We start from the raw sequence: 15,668 nt of genomic DNA, 5'->3' as shown, positions 1-15,668 counted from the left end.
CAGCCTCAAGTACCCAACACAGTCCAGCCCTCCTTGGCCTGAATCGAGTTTGACCATTTGGAATATCTTAATTGATTGGAAAATCAGAAAGGGGCCCTATTCTTGGCACCTGGGGCAGAGAATAAATACACAGTAGATAACTCAGTTGGACAAGGCTACTTTATATTAACATGCCTCATTGCTGTGCCTGAGCTCACGTCTCTAGCCTTTTGCTGGGCTTGTTGACGCCTATCTTAGGGCCTGTAGAAAAACATGTAAAGATACAAGTGTGTATTTTTTTTCCTTCACTAGATATGCGCATGAGAAGGTCAGCGTATCTGTGCATGCCTCTGTGTGTGTGTGTGTATAGTGGTAAACCCAGAGTAAATGTATGTTCCTAGGTGAAATGTATTTAGAGAGTAGGATCAGCTTATGAAGGTAGTATTAAAGAAAAAATGATTAATTTTTAGTCACTTTCTGAATATCTTTTGTTTTGTTAGGTACATTGCCTTTGACTTCCATAAGGAATGTAAAAATATGAGGTGGGATCGGCTGAGTATTTTATTGGATCAGGTAGCAGAAATGCAAGATGAATTAAGGTAAGTTCTGCTGTTTCTCTGTGGAAACTGAGGGGTGAGATAGATGCATGCGTTAATCACAGATGTCATGCGCTAGCTAGCAGACCTACGCATAGAGTTCATTAGCTTCATAGCACTGCTCTGTTCTCATTTTCAGTCTGTTTTTTTTTCCTGAAAGATTAGGCTTGGTGATTTTTAAGTATTTTAAAATTCTCAAAAATGACCCAAGTCTAGGTATTTTCATATTTTTATGTATTATCTTCTACACATTTATAAACTTTTACGCAATTAAAGATAGTTGGCTGCTGTTTTATGTTCAGTTCTTTTCCCTATTTCATTACTGTCTGTCATTGGCCCACCAAGACTCTGTAATGTGAGCATTCAGTGGCTTCGCTGTGTTCCCTTGTGCCACAGCACAGTTAGCTAAATGCTCTTCTTTACACTGGGCATCTGGTTCATTTCCTTTTCTCTTCCATCCCTGAAAGATGGTGCTTTAGTGAATCACTGGGTATAAAGACATCTTTACTTCTGTTAAATTGTTTCTTAAAGTCTTCAGGGGAGGATAATGGACTGAAGGGTCTAAATACCTTTATGGTACTTATGTTAAGGTGTTAATTACTGTGTGGCTTCATAGACGGACTGTACTCTATGCATGTCAGTTTTTACCTGTTTTAGAGCCAGAAGTAGGAATCTGGAAACTAGTCTCGTTTTGTTTTCGCCTTTGTAGTTCTAATCCTGGCAAACCAAATGTACTGTGTTAATTTTAGTTTCATGGTAACATAGTAAAGCTTCTCCTATAGTCATTTGGTCAGCTTTAAGAAAAAAATATCTGTATACATATTAAGTAATGCCTGCTGCTGCTGTTAAATCACTCAGTCATGTCCAGCTCGGTGCAGCCTCATGGCCTGTGGCCCACCAGGCTCCTCTGTCCAGTGGATTCTCCAGGCAAGAATAGTGGAGTGGGTTGCCATTTCCTTCTCCAAGAATTGCCTCTGCCTGCTCTTTAATTACAACCTTTTGTTTCATGTTTTTTAAAATCTTTGAGAGTCTCTGTATTGGTAATGAAAGAAAAGTGAAGTCTGACTCTCTGTGACCCCATGAACTGTAGTCTACCAGGCTTCTCCGACCATGGGATTTTCCAGGCAAGAGTACTGGAATGGGAGTGGGTTGGGCCAATACTGGAGTGGGTTGTCATCTCCTTCTCCAGTAATCCCAGCTATAGTTAGTTTAATCTGCTTTTTTCCCCCACCCCCATCCCTTCCCCATGAGGTTTTGTTTTGAGCATAGCTAGTGTAGAGGGGATGACCTATATCATTACTGGGGTGTAGAGAAACATTGTCGGGGAGTATTTCCTTGAGTTCCCCTATTAATTGCAGCCCCACAAACATTAAGAAAGGAGGAGAGATTGACGCCAAAATCTGTGTCCGTTGCAGTCACCATGTTCCACAGGGATAGTAGACCCCTTTCACGAAACTGTGACATTCAGACCTCTCTGCACATTTGTTCTCAGGGATTTGGGGGAAAGTGGAAAGAATCTGGGCTTTGGGACCCTACCCAGAGTATTTGAAATCTCAGGTTGCCTCTTATTAGCCGTGTGAACAGGAGCAAGTTAGTTATCTTTAAGCCTTGATTTCTCCATCTGGAAAGTGGAGATAATAATACTTATCTCTTAGACATGTTCTGTAGTTTAAGAAGCAATATTTATAAAATATGTAGTATTTATTTTATAAGTACTAGAGACATTACTTTGTCAGCAAAGGTCTGTCTAGTCAAGGCTATGGTTTTTCCAGTGGTCATGTATGGATGTGAGAGTTGGACTATAAAGAAAGCTGAGCGTGAAAGAATTGATGCTTTTGAACTGTGGTGTTGGAGAAGACTCTTCAGGGTTCTTTGGACTGCAAGGAAATCCAGTCCTAAAGGAGATCCAATTCAATCCTAAAGGAGATCAGTCCTGGGTGTTCATTGGAAGGACTGATGTTGAGGCTGAAACTCCAATACTTTGGCCACTTGATGCAAAGAGCTGACTCATTTGAAAAGACCCTGATGCTGGGAAAGATTGAGGGCTGGAGGAGAAGGGGACGACAGAGGATGAGATGGTTGGATGGCATCATCTACTCGATGGACATGGGTTTGGGTGGACTCCGGGAGTTGGTGATGGACAGGGAGGCCTGGCGTGCTGCAGTTCATGGAGTCGCAAAGAGTCGGACGCAACTGAACTGAATGGGATGCCAACACTCACATGCACTCTCTATATACATACTCTAATTGAACCTCACTGGTTTGGAATGAACCTCTTGTATATCTTTAGTCTAAACACATTCTTTTAAGCCTTTTTTTTTTTTTTTTTTGGTGTCCTGACATATGGTATCTTAGTTCCCTGACCAGGGACCTCACTCGTGTCCCCTGCATTGGAAACGTGGAGTCAACCACTGGACTGCCAGGGAAATCCCTTAAGCCCATGTTTTTTAAGGTCATGATTTTTAGCCTGTGGTGAATCTATTGTATTTCCCCTTCACTTTATGATATTAGGGAATAATGGTGGTTAATTTAATGCTGTTTAGTATTCATTGTATTTTCTGTCCCATACACTCTGCCAGGCGCTTGATATGCATTATACATGATCTCATTTAACTGTAGAGCAGCCTCTTGGTGGTGCTGCTGTCTCCACTTTGTGGATGAAAACATATAGGTTCTGAGAAATTAGGTTATTTACTTAAAATTACACAGCTAGTAACTTGCCTAGGAACTACGGCTAGCAGACTTTGCTGGCAAAGTCTACGCTCCTCACTGCTACACTATTTGTTGTCAGATTTGGGGGTTCCTAGAATTATCTGAACATACTGTTAACAGTGACGGAACCACAGGAGCTGGTAACTGTTTGGCTCCAGTGCAGACATCTGGGTGGTTCAGGGGGAAAGTAAAACAGATGTTTCAAATAATACCCTAGTATACCCTATAAACTGTGTACTATTTGCATATATTAGCCATTTGGAGAAGGGGTTTTAAAATGTTTTTAATGCACAATATCCAACCCTTTCTTCAGAGATTCTTATTCAGTTTATTTCTGAGTTGTTGGTTAAAAATGAAGGTCAAGCATGTTCATTTCTGATGAACAACTCAGGGAGTTCTGACCCAGCACAGGGGACGGAGGAATGGGTCATAGTTGCGCTAGGTCAAAGGAAGCCCCCTTGTGGCCTTGGGGAGACATGGTGTGGCCCGAGGCATCTGCTGCAGTACTCCCGACTCCTTCCTCACGTCTGTCGGGTGAAGTGACCTGGATGCTGTGGTGGTTTTGAGATGGTCTGTCTTGCCTGTTCTGTTCACACTTCCTCTTGGTCTTTGGTGATCAAATATACCTGAACTGTACATTTCCTGTCTGTCCGCTAATGTACCGGCTTTAATAATGTTTCTGACATAGACCTGTGTTATAGGAGGACTGTCCTTAGTGGGAGGGCTTCTCTGATAGCCCAGAGAAGAATCCGCCTGCAATGCAGGAGACCCTGGTTCGATTACTGGGTGGGGAAGATCCCCTGGAGAAGGGGTAGGCTACCCACCCCAGTATTCTTGGGCTTCCCTTGTGGCTCAGCTGGGAAAGAATCTGCCTGCAGCGCGGGAGACCTGGGTTCGATCCCTGGGTTGGGAAGATCGCTTGGCTGGCTTTGGTATGAGAATGTTTATACAAATATGTTTTAGTTATTTTCTAGTAGACCCAGCCGGCGCGGTGCTGAGTAACCAGGAGGGCGTGTTCCGCAGCAACTGCATGGACTGTCTGGACAGAACCAACGTGATCCAGAGCCTGCTGGCTCGCCGTTCACTTCAGGCCCAGCTTCAGGTGCACGCGCTGTTTTTTCTTTTATTAAGTAAGCAATTTTTGAAAACCAGGAATAAAGCACATCCATGTGCCCTAACACGGCTCTTTGTGGTTTTGTGTCCTGGCGTCCACGGGTGTAGTTTGTGCATGACCACGGTCAGTGTGTGTATACAGTTTTAAAGTTCGCTGTTTTGCTCTAGCATTATAGTTTTTTAAGAGTTGTACCGTTGTGCTGTAATTCACTAAGCCATTTCGGTTGCTACATTTTTGGCTTATAAATAAGATTGTAGAGCGTATACTTGTGTATAATATTATTAGCCTGGGTTATTTCCTTTGAGTTAGCTCCTGCTGGGCTAAAGAGAATCCGCACTTTCCCAGGGGCTTCCCAGGTGGCACTGCCCGCCAGTGCAGGAGACATAAGAGACGTGGGTCTGATCCCTGGGTCTGGAAGGTCCCCTGGAGGAGAGCATGGCACCCCACTCCAGTATCCTTGCCTGGAGAATCCCATGGAGAGAGGAGCCTGGCGGGCCGAAGTCCATAGGGTTGCAAAGAGTTTGACTCGCCTGAAGCGACTTTGCGTGCATGCATGCTTTCCAAGAGGGTTGCACCAGTGTACCCCTAATACTTACCAGCAACAATAAAAGAGTCTTGCTAGCGTTACTTTTATTTAGGAAGGTTTCCTTTCTAGCGGCACAGAGTAGGGCCTCTAGGTCGTTTTGTCTGCATCTCTTTTACTGTTGGCAAGGGATGTTAACACCCAGGAAAATACTTGGTGACACAGCTTTGCTTCACCAGTGTGACTGTGTTGTTGAGAAAGAGTAGGTATAAATAGTTTTCTTTTGTTTATATATGGAGTTAAAAATACATACAGCCTAGATTTCCAGACCGCAGTGGTGTTTGTTGTAGGGAGCAAACAAAATGCATCCAAGATGATTTCCTGCCTAAATAATTTGTAAGCATTCATCTTTGTTTATGGCAGTTCTGTGGAACTCGGGGAAGAATTGTGGAGTAAAATGCCTCCCCGAGCCCTCGCGTGGCCATGCTGAAGGCGTGGGCACCGCCTTTGAGTACTCTAGCTTGTGTGATATGTGTCCTCATCAGTCTGATGGATTTACTTCAGAGGATATTTTTCAACAGAAACCATATTGAGACTGGTTGCTTCCAAGGCTGGCTAACAGAAATCTATTGGACTGTAATCTGTATTTAACTAATTTACATGCTAAAAACAGTCCTATGAAAGCTCAGCAGCCTGCAGAGAGCCTTGGGGCAGGAGCCTCTCCAGCCTCAGGGTCCGCTGACGTGGGGCCTCCAGCTGTGCCTGTCCCCTTCCAGAGAGGGCCGGTCACTGGGGTGGGCACACCCTGTGCTGGGGGAGTGAGGGAGAGGCCATCGGAGGCGAGCAGTGAGGATAGTCACTGGGGTGGGCAGGCCCTGTGCTGGGGGAGTGAGGGAGAGGCCATCGGAGGCGAGCAGTGAGGACAGTGGCTCTAAGAGGGTTGCGGGTCCGAAACAAAGGCCAAGGTAGGAGTCCAGTCTGTGGTCAGTGAACTCCACAGGGGAGTCCGCAGAGAGACTCGGGCTGCCCGGAGTCCTGTGAGATGATATGCAGAGGGCTGTGCTTCTGTGCAGTTTGTGGGGAGGGAGGGGGTAGCATTCCTCTAGTTCTCAAAGGGCCCCTGGCTAGGGGTAAGTGCGGAGGTCAGCAGTCTGGGTGGTGCATTGTGAGGCGGGCAGAGGGTCCAGGTGATGGGAGGTTGGGGGCGGGGGCAGGGAAGGAGGGAGCGCTGACTGCATACTCCCCGCCTTTACCTCTGCCCCTGTCTCTGGGTTTACACAGTCCTGCTGCGGGTGCTGTGGGCTGGGGCTCAGGGGAGAGAGGGGCTGTGGGCGGATGGGAGCCCAGAGAGAGGCTTTGCAGCCGGGCTGAGCAGCAGAGGGCTGTGTTACAGGGAAAACGCAAGCACATGAGACTCTGTGGAGACTATGCTGAAATCTGTTAACATGTAAACATGGGTATGATTCTTATTCCAGAGACTAGGAGTTTTGCATGTGGGACAAAAGCTTGAAGAACAAGATGAATTTGAGAAGATTTACAAAAATGGTAGGTCATTTCTTGAACAGAGGCAAGGTCATTCAAATGTTGAAATAAACATTTTGGATTTAAAGCATTGGTTGTTAATGGTTATTAACTGATTTTTCCTCTTTTTGCCCCTCCACAGCCTGGGCTGACAATGCAAATGCTTGTGCCAAACAGTACGCGGGAACCGGTGCCTTGAAGACGGACTTTACCAGGTAAGCCGCGCGCTGGACCGCACGCTCCGGTGCATGGCAGATCGCTCGCGCAGCTTTCACCCAAGAGCGCCCGCTGGTGCCCGGGCCTCGCTCCAGGCCGTCAAGCTGGGACTCGGGGGAGATGAGGCCCAGGCAGCGGTGGCTTCTTAGCGTCCCTGGGTGATTCTGGCGCACAGTGGGGTTGAGCACCAGGGCACCTCAGCTCCTCTCAGCCACCTACTTTGCACCTGACTCACCCCACGCCCATTCAGCAGGTCTGGGAGGGGCCTGAGACTGTGTGCTTGCGTGATGCTGGAGCTGGTTTCAACGACCACACTGGGTAGTGAGAGGTTGGAACGTTTTAAATTTGTTACAGATGTGGTTGGGTCTTTTTCTGCTGTATGGATTCCCTGGGAGCAGGATAAGATTTCTAGTCTATTCACTTTATACCACTTAGCCTGGGCTGTGTGTTTCTCATCTTGTTTCTTATCTTTGCAAGGGGAACTGAGCATGTTTCCTTTGTGTCTACTGTGATAATGCTTTAGAAAGAGGATGCAGATTTCTTGGACTCAGTACAGTTTCTTTTGTGAGATGTCTCCTTTATATATTCAAGGATTTTAAAAAAGAAATCTTTATAATTTACTTATCTCCTTACCACGTAGTTATTGGCTATAAACAGTGTGAGAATTTAATATGCAAATCTGTAACTCAAAACTTAACCTCTTATTTAACTAGAACTGGGAAGAGAACTCAGTTGGGACTTATAATGGATGGCTGGAACTCATTAATACGGTATTACAAGAACAACTTTTCTGATGGATTTAGACAAGTAAGTTTGTTTTCTCATGCTAATTTGTGGTTATTTGGTGGCTGTGTTTTTGTACTGTTCCCCATACCTAATTTGGGAGTTATTATTTTCCTTTTTTTCTCTTCTAGGATTCCATAGACTTATTTCTTGGGAACTATTCAGTGGATGAATTAGAATCTCATAGTCCTTTAAGTGTTCCAAGAGATCTGAAATTCCTGGCTGTAAGAAACCTTTATGTTTTTTAAGTTGTTAATAGAGTTGTGACTGAAGGTACAGATGGTCCAACTCCCCTTGACATAAAACATTATGTGTTGTTCTAAATGGAATATAAATACTTATGTTGCCCCAAGGAGCAGGTCAGGGAGAAGAATGAGGTAACTTTGGAATGTTGTCCTCTCTCAAACTTGACTGTCTTTGGCAGCTCCTTTATTTTGTTGTTTTGTTAATTTTTACAGTGTTGTCTTGGTTTCTGCTGTACAGCAGTGTGCAGCAGCCATAATTATACACACAGCCCGTCTCTGCTGTGCCTCCCTCCCCTCCTGGCATCCGGCCGCCTGCAGGTCAGCGCAGAGGGCCGTGGGCTCCCTGTGGCTCCCAGCGGCTCACCACCAGCTCCCATTTTGCACACGATCATGTGTGCACGTCGGTGCTACTTCTGCACTCGTCACAGCCTCTCCCTCCCTGACGGCACCCACATGCCTCTCCTCTCCACCTGTATTTCCTGCCCTGCAGATAGGTTCATCAGTACCATTTTCTAGATTCCACATATATGGGTTAATACATAGTATTTGTTTTTCTCTTTCTGACTTCACTCTGTAGAACAGTCTCTGGGTTCATCCACCTCACTAAAACTGACTCAGGTTTGTTCTTTTTTTTATGGCTGAGTAATACTCCGTTGTATATATGTACCACATTTTGAAAAATCTATAAACAGTAAATGCTGGAGAGGATGTGGAGGAAAGGGAGCCCTCCTTCACTGTTGGCAGGAATGTTAGCTGCAGCCATTATGGAGAAAAGCATGCCGTCCTTAAAAACTAGGAATGCATCCACCGTGTGACCCAGCAGCCCCGCTGTTGGGCATATGCCCTGAGAAACCACAGTTGTAAAAGACACGCACCCCGGCATCCATCGCAGCGCCGTTTACCATAGCCTAGACGCAGAAGCGCCTAGACGTCCAGCTGCAGATGCTGTTTAAGTGAGAACACAGATGCGGAACAGGTGTGGGGCTCTCTTGTTTCAAGGAGACTCTGCTCCCCCCGAGGTTCAAGGGTTGCTGGAGGCAAACTTGCGATGTAGAAATCAATGTATGTGTTTGACACGTCTCTCGTTTTTGACTCGTTCACCAGACTTTGCAAGAGCCTCTTTGGGGTTTCACGCCAGCGGGCAGGGTGTCCTGGAGTCGGGGGCCTAGAGTCTGAGTACACATCTGGGTGACCTCCTTCCACTTTCTTTTAATCTGTTTGAAGATTTGGACAGTTATGATCAAAACTCTAATTATGTTTTGCTGAAAGGTAGTTTGTATATTAGAGCAGACGGGTTCTGTTGTCTTTCAGGGAAGCTGATTTTGCAACCATTGATTAGCATCTTACGTGATGGTTTCTCTCTCTCTTTCCTTTTCCAGTTGCCTATTATCATGGTTGTTGCCTTTTCCATGTGCATTATCTGTTTGCTGATGGCTGGTAAGTCTGCACTGATTTCACATTCATCTTTTAGAATGTTGAACTTTCCTGTACAGCATCTTCAGTTTGCACCTGCTCAGTACGTGGTGTGTCCCTGTTAAACTGGACGAGCAAAGGGAGCGGGTGAGGTGCGTCCTTAGATGTGACAGGAAGGAAAATGCATACTCAGTAGCTTGATGGTGTGTTTTTTTCCACTTAAGCTCTTTACTTTTTTTTTCTCGTTACCAAAGTAATACATAGTAATTACAGAAAATACAGTTAGACAAAAAAGAAAATGTTTTCACCTTGCCTGTCAGAGATCAGCTAATTACTCTTTAACATTTTGATGTTTTAATCTTTATAGATGTGTATTTTTTTTTCAAAAGGCAGATCCTATAAACTTTTTTGTAATGTTTTTTTCACTGAGTAGTATAAATATTTCCCCATGTCTTTTATTTTGAATGGCTGCAAAGTATTCCGTTGATGGATGTATAGTTTATGTAACAAACCACCTATTGTTGGGCAAGTCAATATTATTAGAGATTAATACATTACTTACTAAATTTAAACAGAAACATTGCCTAGGGACCTGAGCCAACAAACAGGAGTGTTGCTGCTTTTCTTTTTCCTCTTAGTGTTTTCCTGTGTCACTAAACTAATGGGGTTAAGTTACTTAACTGCTTATTTAGTAATATTCAGCGCTCTGAGAATGAGTCGGTGATGCTGGTGTTTGCCTGGAGGTGCAGCCTCAGCCTCTCTGAAGGGCACCGCTGGGCTCAGCCTCTGTCCTGAAATCGCTGGGCTGACAGGCTCCCCTCTCATCGAGTGTCCCTTTGCGCTCCCCTGCACAGACCTCAGCTCCCCTTTTCTGGGTTCCACAGCACGGCGTGTTGCTCCCTCGAGAGCACTCCTCTCCTATGAGCCTCAGCACTGAGGGATTTCATCTTCGGAGGCGCTCTGCTCCATGGTGTCCCGGCACCCAGCATGTGTTTCTAGTTTGGCAGAGTGGGAATGCTTTGCATACTTGCTCATCTTTCTGAGCGCATCAGCAGCTTTTTGAAGGCAAAGACCTGTCTTACTTACTATCTTACCTCCTGTGCCTAGGATACAGGGCATGCGTGCTAAGTTGCCTCAGCCATGCCCAACTCTTTGTGACCCCATGGACTGTAGCCTACCAGACTCCTCTGTCCATGGGATTTCCCATGCAAGAATACTGGATACAGGAAGCCCTCAGCAAAAGTTTCCTGAATTAAGGCCTCCTGTTCACCCCGCACACTAATTCTGCCAGCTTCTCCAGGGGCGGCTCGGAACCTGTTCGTCTCTGTAATCCCTGAGTGTTCAGCAGTGAAGGTGGTCACAACATGGGAAGGAGCTGCCCTCCTGTTACTCTAGGGCACAGGTTAGCGTATGTTTTCTGGAAAGAGCCAGACAATACGTATTTTAGATTCTGCAAGCTACGTGTGGTCTCTCTTGCATACTGTTTTTGCAGCTGTTTGAAAATGTAAGAACTCTCACAGTATGAAACAGGCCAGGGCATCTCGAGTGCAGCATCGCTGTGTGCCAGGACGGGGGCCTGTGTCACATTCGGGGCAGGAAGGAAAAGGAGGGACCAGTGGACTGTGGTGCTCATGGCTCAGTCCACGCCCTTGGTCCTCTGATTTCTTTGTTTAACACACTGCCCAGGGGATGCCTTTTCTGGGAGCTACTCCACTGTTGAGTTATCTTGGTCTTTTTATATACGCACATTTCCCTGTAGAACATCTGCAAAAACAGGGATGTCAGGACCGAGACTCAGCCGGACAAATGGACCATCCCTTTGGGGAGCGACCCAGGGTGGACTTTTGAGGAGCCGCCTTTCTCTTTATCCAGAGAGAGCTTTAAAACCCAGAGCTGTCAGAATGAGCAGCTGTAGAAATGTGCCTGTTGCACAAGTGAAGACGGACTGGATGCTGTGGATAGTAATCTCTGACGTCAGTTACTTGCGACATAATGATCTTTGTGGTGTCAGATATGACAGTGTTTGATTTCTAGCCCCTACTTTGGTTTTTAGTGAAAGTCTCTGTCATGTCCAGCTCTTTGCAACCCCATGGACTAGACAGTGCATGGAATTCTCCAGTCCAGAATACTGAATTGGGTAGCCTTGCCTGTCTCCAAAGGATCTTCCTGACCCAGGAATCGAACCCAGGTCTCCCACATTGCAGGCAGATTCTTTACCAGCTGAGCCACAAGGGAAGCCCAAGAATCCTGGAGTGCATTGCCATTCCCTTCTCTGGGGGATCTTCCCGACCCAGGGATCGAACCCGGCTCTCCTGCACTGCAGGTGGATTCTTTAATGTCTGAGTCACCAGGGAAGTGTAGTCAAGTGGTTCTCAAACGTGGTCCCTTGACCAGCAGCATCAGCATAATGTGGGAACTTGTGAGAAATGCAGCTTCGGGGGCCCTGCTCCAACCCTGCCAAAGCACACAGGCTGGGGATGAGCCTTGCAGCTGACACTGTTTCCAGCCCTGAAGAAGATTCTCGAGCCAGCCAGAGTCAGAGAACCACTGGTTCAAACCTTAACTGAGAGGTTCTTAAGTTTTTCCTTTGGATGTGTTTGTAAACTTGAATGCTGTCAAGATGTGCTAAACAGCTGAAAGCTGGAACTGGTGTCAATAAAATGGCTTGTTATTTATCAGTTTTTTGTTTCTTAAAATCAACAGGTGACACCTGGACAGAAACACTGGCCTATGTGCTCTTCTGGGGAGTCGCAAGCATCGGAACATTTTTTATTATTCTTTACAATGGCAAAGACTTTGTTGATGCTCCCAGATTGGTCCAAAAAGAAAAGATAGACTGAATTTGTGTCTGTGGAAAGCGGCTTGGCCTGGAAGATTCCATCATGCAGAACTGGAGTCTTTACTGACCCGCTTTCCACGGCAGCCGAGGTCTTTGTAAATCGTTTATCCAGGAGCACATCTTGTGCTTGGTGTGGGGGTGTTGACTTAGGGTTGATCTGGTGTTACTGCCTTGATGATCTCTTTACTATTGGGATAGTTATATTTATAATTTGAAGCTAGTCTATAATTAAAATGTAACCTGAATTCAGCTCACGAATGGAAGGAACCTATACATCGTCAGTTTAATCAGCCATTGCAGAATGAGTAATATATTTAAAAAATCTAGCTTCTTCCCTCATTTGAAACAGTGAAATTATTTTTCTAGCTCAGTTTATTGTCACTGTAAAAGCAGTTGCAATTAGCAGGCTTACTTTTCCATATACCTTTGGACTTTTCTTAACAGCTTAATGATAAGCTATCTAGTCTGTTCATAACATGTAAATCTCCTAATAGATCAGATAGTGGACGAAACTGTCCATGACTACATAGTAGGAAAGAGGAGACCAGGGTCTGGTGTTCCTCTCGAGTTCTAGTTGGGCTGCCTTACGAGTTCAGTCAGCTTGAGCTGTGCAGTTTAAGTGTGATGAAAGAAGTTCAGATATAGTCTATCTTTTTTAGAAGGTATAGATGAAATCAGCGAATGTAAAGTGTCTTCCTCATGCTAGAGGTCCAAAGCCTCCTTGGTCTTCGGGATTGCCCCAGCGTGGGAAACACCCTCGGTTGGTCAGCTCCTCCCTCCTGGCCCTTGTGCTTTCCTAGCGTCTTTCTTCGAGACATGCAGGTCCCTGAGCGAGTCTCATGCCGAATTCCGTGTTGCCCTTGGAGGCAGCAGCTGCTTGTCCACGCACGGCAGTGTTGGCGCTTTTCATTCTGTAATTATTTTTGTTGGCATCAATAAGTGTGTCTGAAATTTAGTGCTTCCAGGTAGTTATCGCTCTCCAGATCAAGGACCAACTTACAGCTTTAATTTATGTGCATAAATAAACCTGAAAAATATGCTTTAGAAGCTGTGCATAATTCTAATTAATAAGTCGGAAAACTGTATATTGAAATTGTAATTATGAGGTTTAAAAACTAGAAAGTATCTAAGGTAGTGCAGTCGCCACTATTTTAAAATAGTTCAATTAAATCTTGCTGCAATATTTGTGTTGTGCTTGAAAATATGTACAGTTTTTTTTCCAATGGTAATACCTTTTGTTGTCCTTAAATATCTCTAAAAAGCGCCTTGATTTTAATATCACCTTTTTTTCCAACATTATCGTTTATAAACATTAATAAGAGTTGTTGCTTTTAGAAACTCTAAAGGAAATAATAGCTGGAAAACCCTCTGTAGCTTAAAGTCAGTCGTTAACACTCACAATAGGGTAAGTAATTAGAACTGCCTACTCTTAACTTGTAAATAAGCATCATTTGTTCCAAAGAGGAAATATCAAAACTCGGCTCATGTCTACTGTGATGTATCGTCAGATGCTACTGGGCATTTCACATTAAGAACTTATTTCAACAACCATGACAAAGACCAAATCTGAACTGCTAATGTGGCTGTTTTGCAGTGAATGGGCTAATGTTGGTGTGTTAGACCTTGAGGTGTCAATATTTCAGAAACCTGCAGAGATTTTATCCCTAAATTCATGTACTGTCTCATCTGTAAGTGAAAATAAAATGGCGTATTCTTTTCTTACTAATGTCGGTGTCCTTCCTGCACCTTGTCTTCAAAGGGATATTCTTTTTTATTTCAGAATTTTAAGAATCATGCAAAGCAGTGCACGGTCATTTTTATCTTTAAAACATTACGTTCTTTGCCACATAGGCCTCTCCATCTTGGCAGTTTGGTTCGTCAAAGCCCGTAAGTCACAGTCTTCTTCCACCTCATCTCCAAAGTGTCCTCTCATCTCACATGTGCCATAGTCTCTGCACTAGAAACAAGTCACTGGGTCGGCGCACTCGGGAGGGGACCACGCGGGGTGCGAGTACAGGGCAGGGCCTCTCTGCAGGTCTGGTCGCGTAGCCTGGAAGGAGGGGAGCAATCCAAGGTCGTGATTCAGAGCTGGTGAGAATCGGGTGTTTCCTGTGCTGTGCCTTTGGGTCTTCTGACCATTTTCTGTAAGATTGCTTGTCCTCAAAGATTTGTTGGAATCCTTGTTTGTAGAGGAATTCTCTGCTGGTTATGTGTACTATATGTATCTTCCAGTCTGTGACTTCTCGTTTCATTTTCTTGTTACTTTTGGTGAAGTGTGCAATATCAGTGGTACTGAATTTACCAAACATTTCCTCCCACTGCTTGTGCCTGGGTAAGGCCACATGGCTCAACTCCAAGGTGGGGGTGGAGGGGTCCTTCTGACATAATTTTGATCTTTTCACCTTTTAGGTCTTTTTTCCTCCCTGTAAAATAAGGAAAGGGTCTGTGTCCGTCCAGGTAGATCAGGTTATGGTAACGTAACAAATGAGCCACAGATCTCAAGGGCATTAAAAAAACAAAGGCTTATTTCCCACTGCTTCTGTGTATCCTTGAAGGGTCTGCTGGAGCTCTGCGACGTGCCGTCTGCATTCTGGGGCCCAGTGATGGGACAGCTTCACATGGGAACTTGACCAGTTGTCCTGGCAGGAAGGAAAGGGAGACATTTCCGCTTGAAGGTGACAGCCCCTTCTGCTCCCATTTCATTGGTCAGAGCAGGTCGTGTGGCCAAACCTGAGGTGCCGGATGGAGGAGCACAGCCCGGGAGGGACTGTGTGCTGTGATCTGACACGCGGTCCAGTTTTCTTGTCCCGCCTGGTTCCTGGGAGAGTCAGCAGAGAGCCTGCCGACTCCCCCACCCTGTGGTACAGCACTGCCTCTGTCGGACCGCAGGCTCCTTCCACCGCCAGGGGCGTCGGGCTTCTCCACGGCCGAGAACGCGTCCTCACTCTGACGCCTCTTGCAGGGTGGCCTGGCTCTGCCCTGAGCTCGGGGCCCCGGTTCCTCAGTCTGTGGGCCAGAGGGTTCTCTGGAGGGTGTTTTGCAGTAACCCGAGTCTTACGTACTCATAGCTGTTTTTGTTTTTTTTGACAGTAGGGATCTGGGGTGAGAGCCATTTGCAGACATCAGATTAAAGTCACAGTTGTCTCAACTCTTGGGCTTGTCAGAGGTTTGAAAACTGACTCTTAGAGAGGGGTGTGTGTAACACAGCAGCACCAGAATTGTTGGTTTGTGGGATATTTTTATTTACAGAGCATCCTGTGAAATTGCTTTTGGATAAGGCGCACATGAGAGCAGTGGCCTTGGAGTTGAAAAACGTGGCGTCAGATTTGTATTTGGGCCTCACTCGAGTGTTGAACTTGGTCTGTTCACACTTCTTGATTCTCATCCACACGGCAGTTCACTAAGATCACCACGCAGACGCACACACACACCTGCTGAGAATCCCAGGTAATCTACAGGCGGAAGGTCTTCCTGGAGGTCCAGCTCCCATCCTCTGGGTTGGATGTCATACAGAGGCGCCATGAATGGGGTTTCACTGCGGGGAGCGGAACAGGTAACGAGTTTTGTGACGTGTAATTATCGCCACGACTGCCCGGGCCCTGGCTGAACTGGTTAGATGGCCTGCTTGTTCTTAGCACTTCCTTTAACTGATTATTCTGAACATGACTTTGTCTTTCCTTTTTGTTTTAGCCCAAGGCCCAGGCGTTCCTCTTTCTTCACTCACCAT

At 45.6% G+C, this 15,668-nt stretch overlaps 1 protein-coding gene across 2 annotated transcripts in view; it reads left to right on the top strand.

Annotated features, from left to right (window-relative positions):
• Positions 1–13,667, top strand: part of SACM1L (SAC1 suppressor of actin mutations 1-like (yeast)) — a 53,499-nt gene extending 39,832 nt beyond the window's left edge. For both annotated transcript variants that reach the window (XM_018038269.1, XM_018038270.1), the window contains 8 exons: positions 480–578; positions 4,251–4,389; positions 6,400–6,469; positions 6,588–6,660; positions 7,375–7,468; positions 7,576–7,668; positions 9,069–9,126; positions 11,806–13,667. In XM_018038269.1, the coding sequence (XP_017893758.1) occupies positions 480–578; positions 4,251–4,389; positions 6,400–6,469; positions 6,588–6,660; positions 7,375–7,468; positions 7,576–7,668; positions 9,069–9,126; positions 11,806–11,942 (763 nt within the window). In that variant the 3' untranslated portion in view covers positions 11,943–13,667. The remainder of the gene's footprint in view (positions 1–479; positions 579–4,250; positions 4,390–6,399; positions 6,470–6,587; positions 6,661–7,374; positions 7,469–7,575; positions 7,669–9,068; positions 9,127–11,805) is intronic.

This window comes from Capra hircus, chromosome 22 (genome assembly GCF_001704415.2).
Source record: "Capra hircus breed San Clemente chromosome 22, ASM170441v1, whole genome shotgun sequence".
NCBI lineage: Eukaryota > Metazoa > Chordata > Mammalia > Artiodactyla > Bovidae > Capra > Capra hircus.
This window is presented reverse-complemented; position numbering and strand designations above follow the sequence as displayed.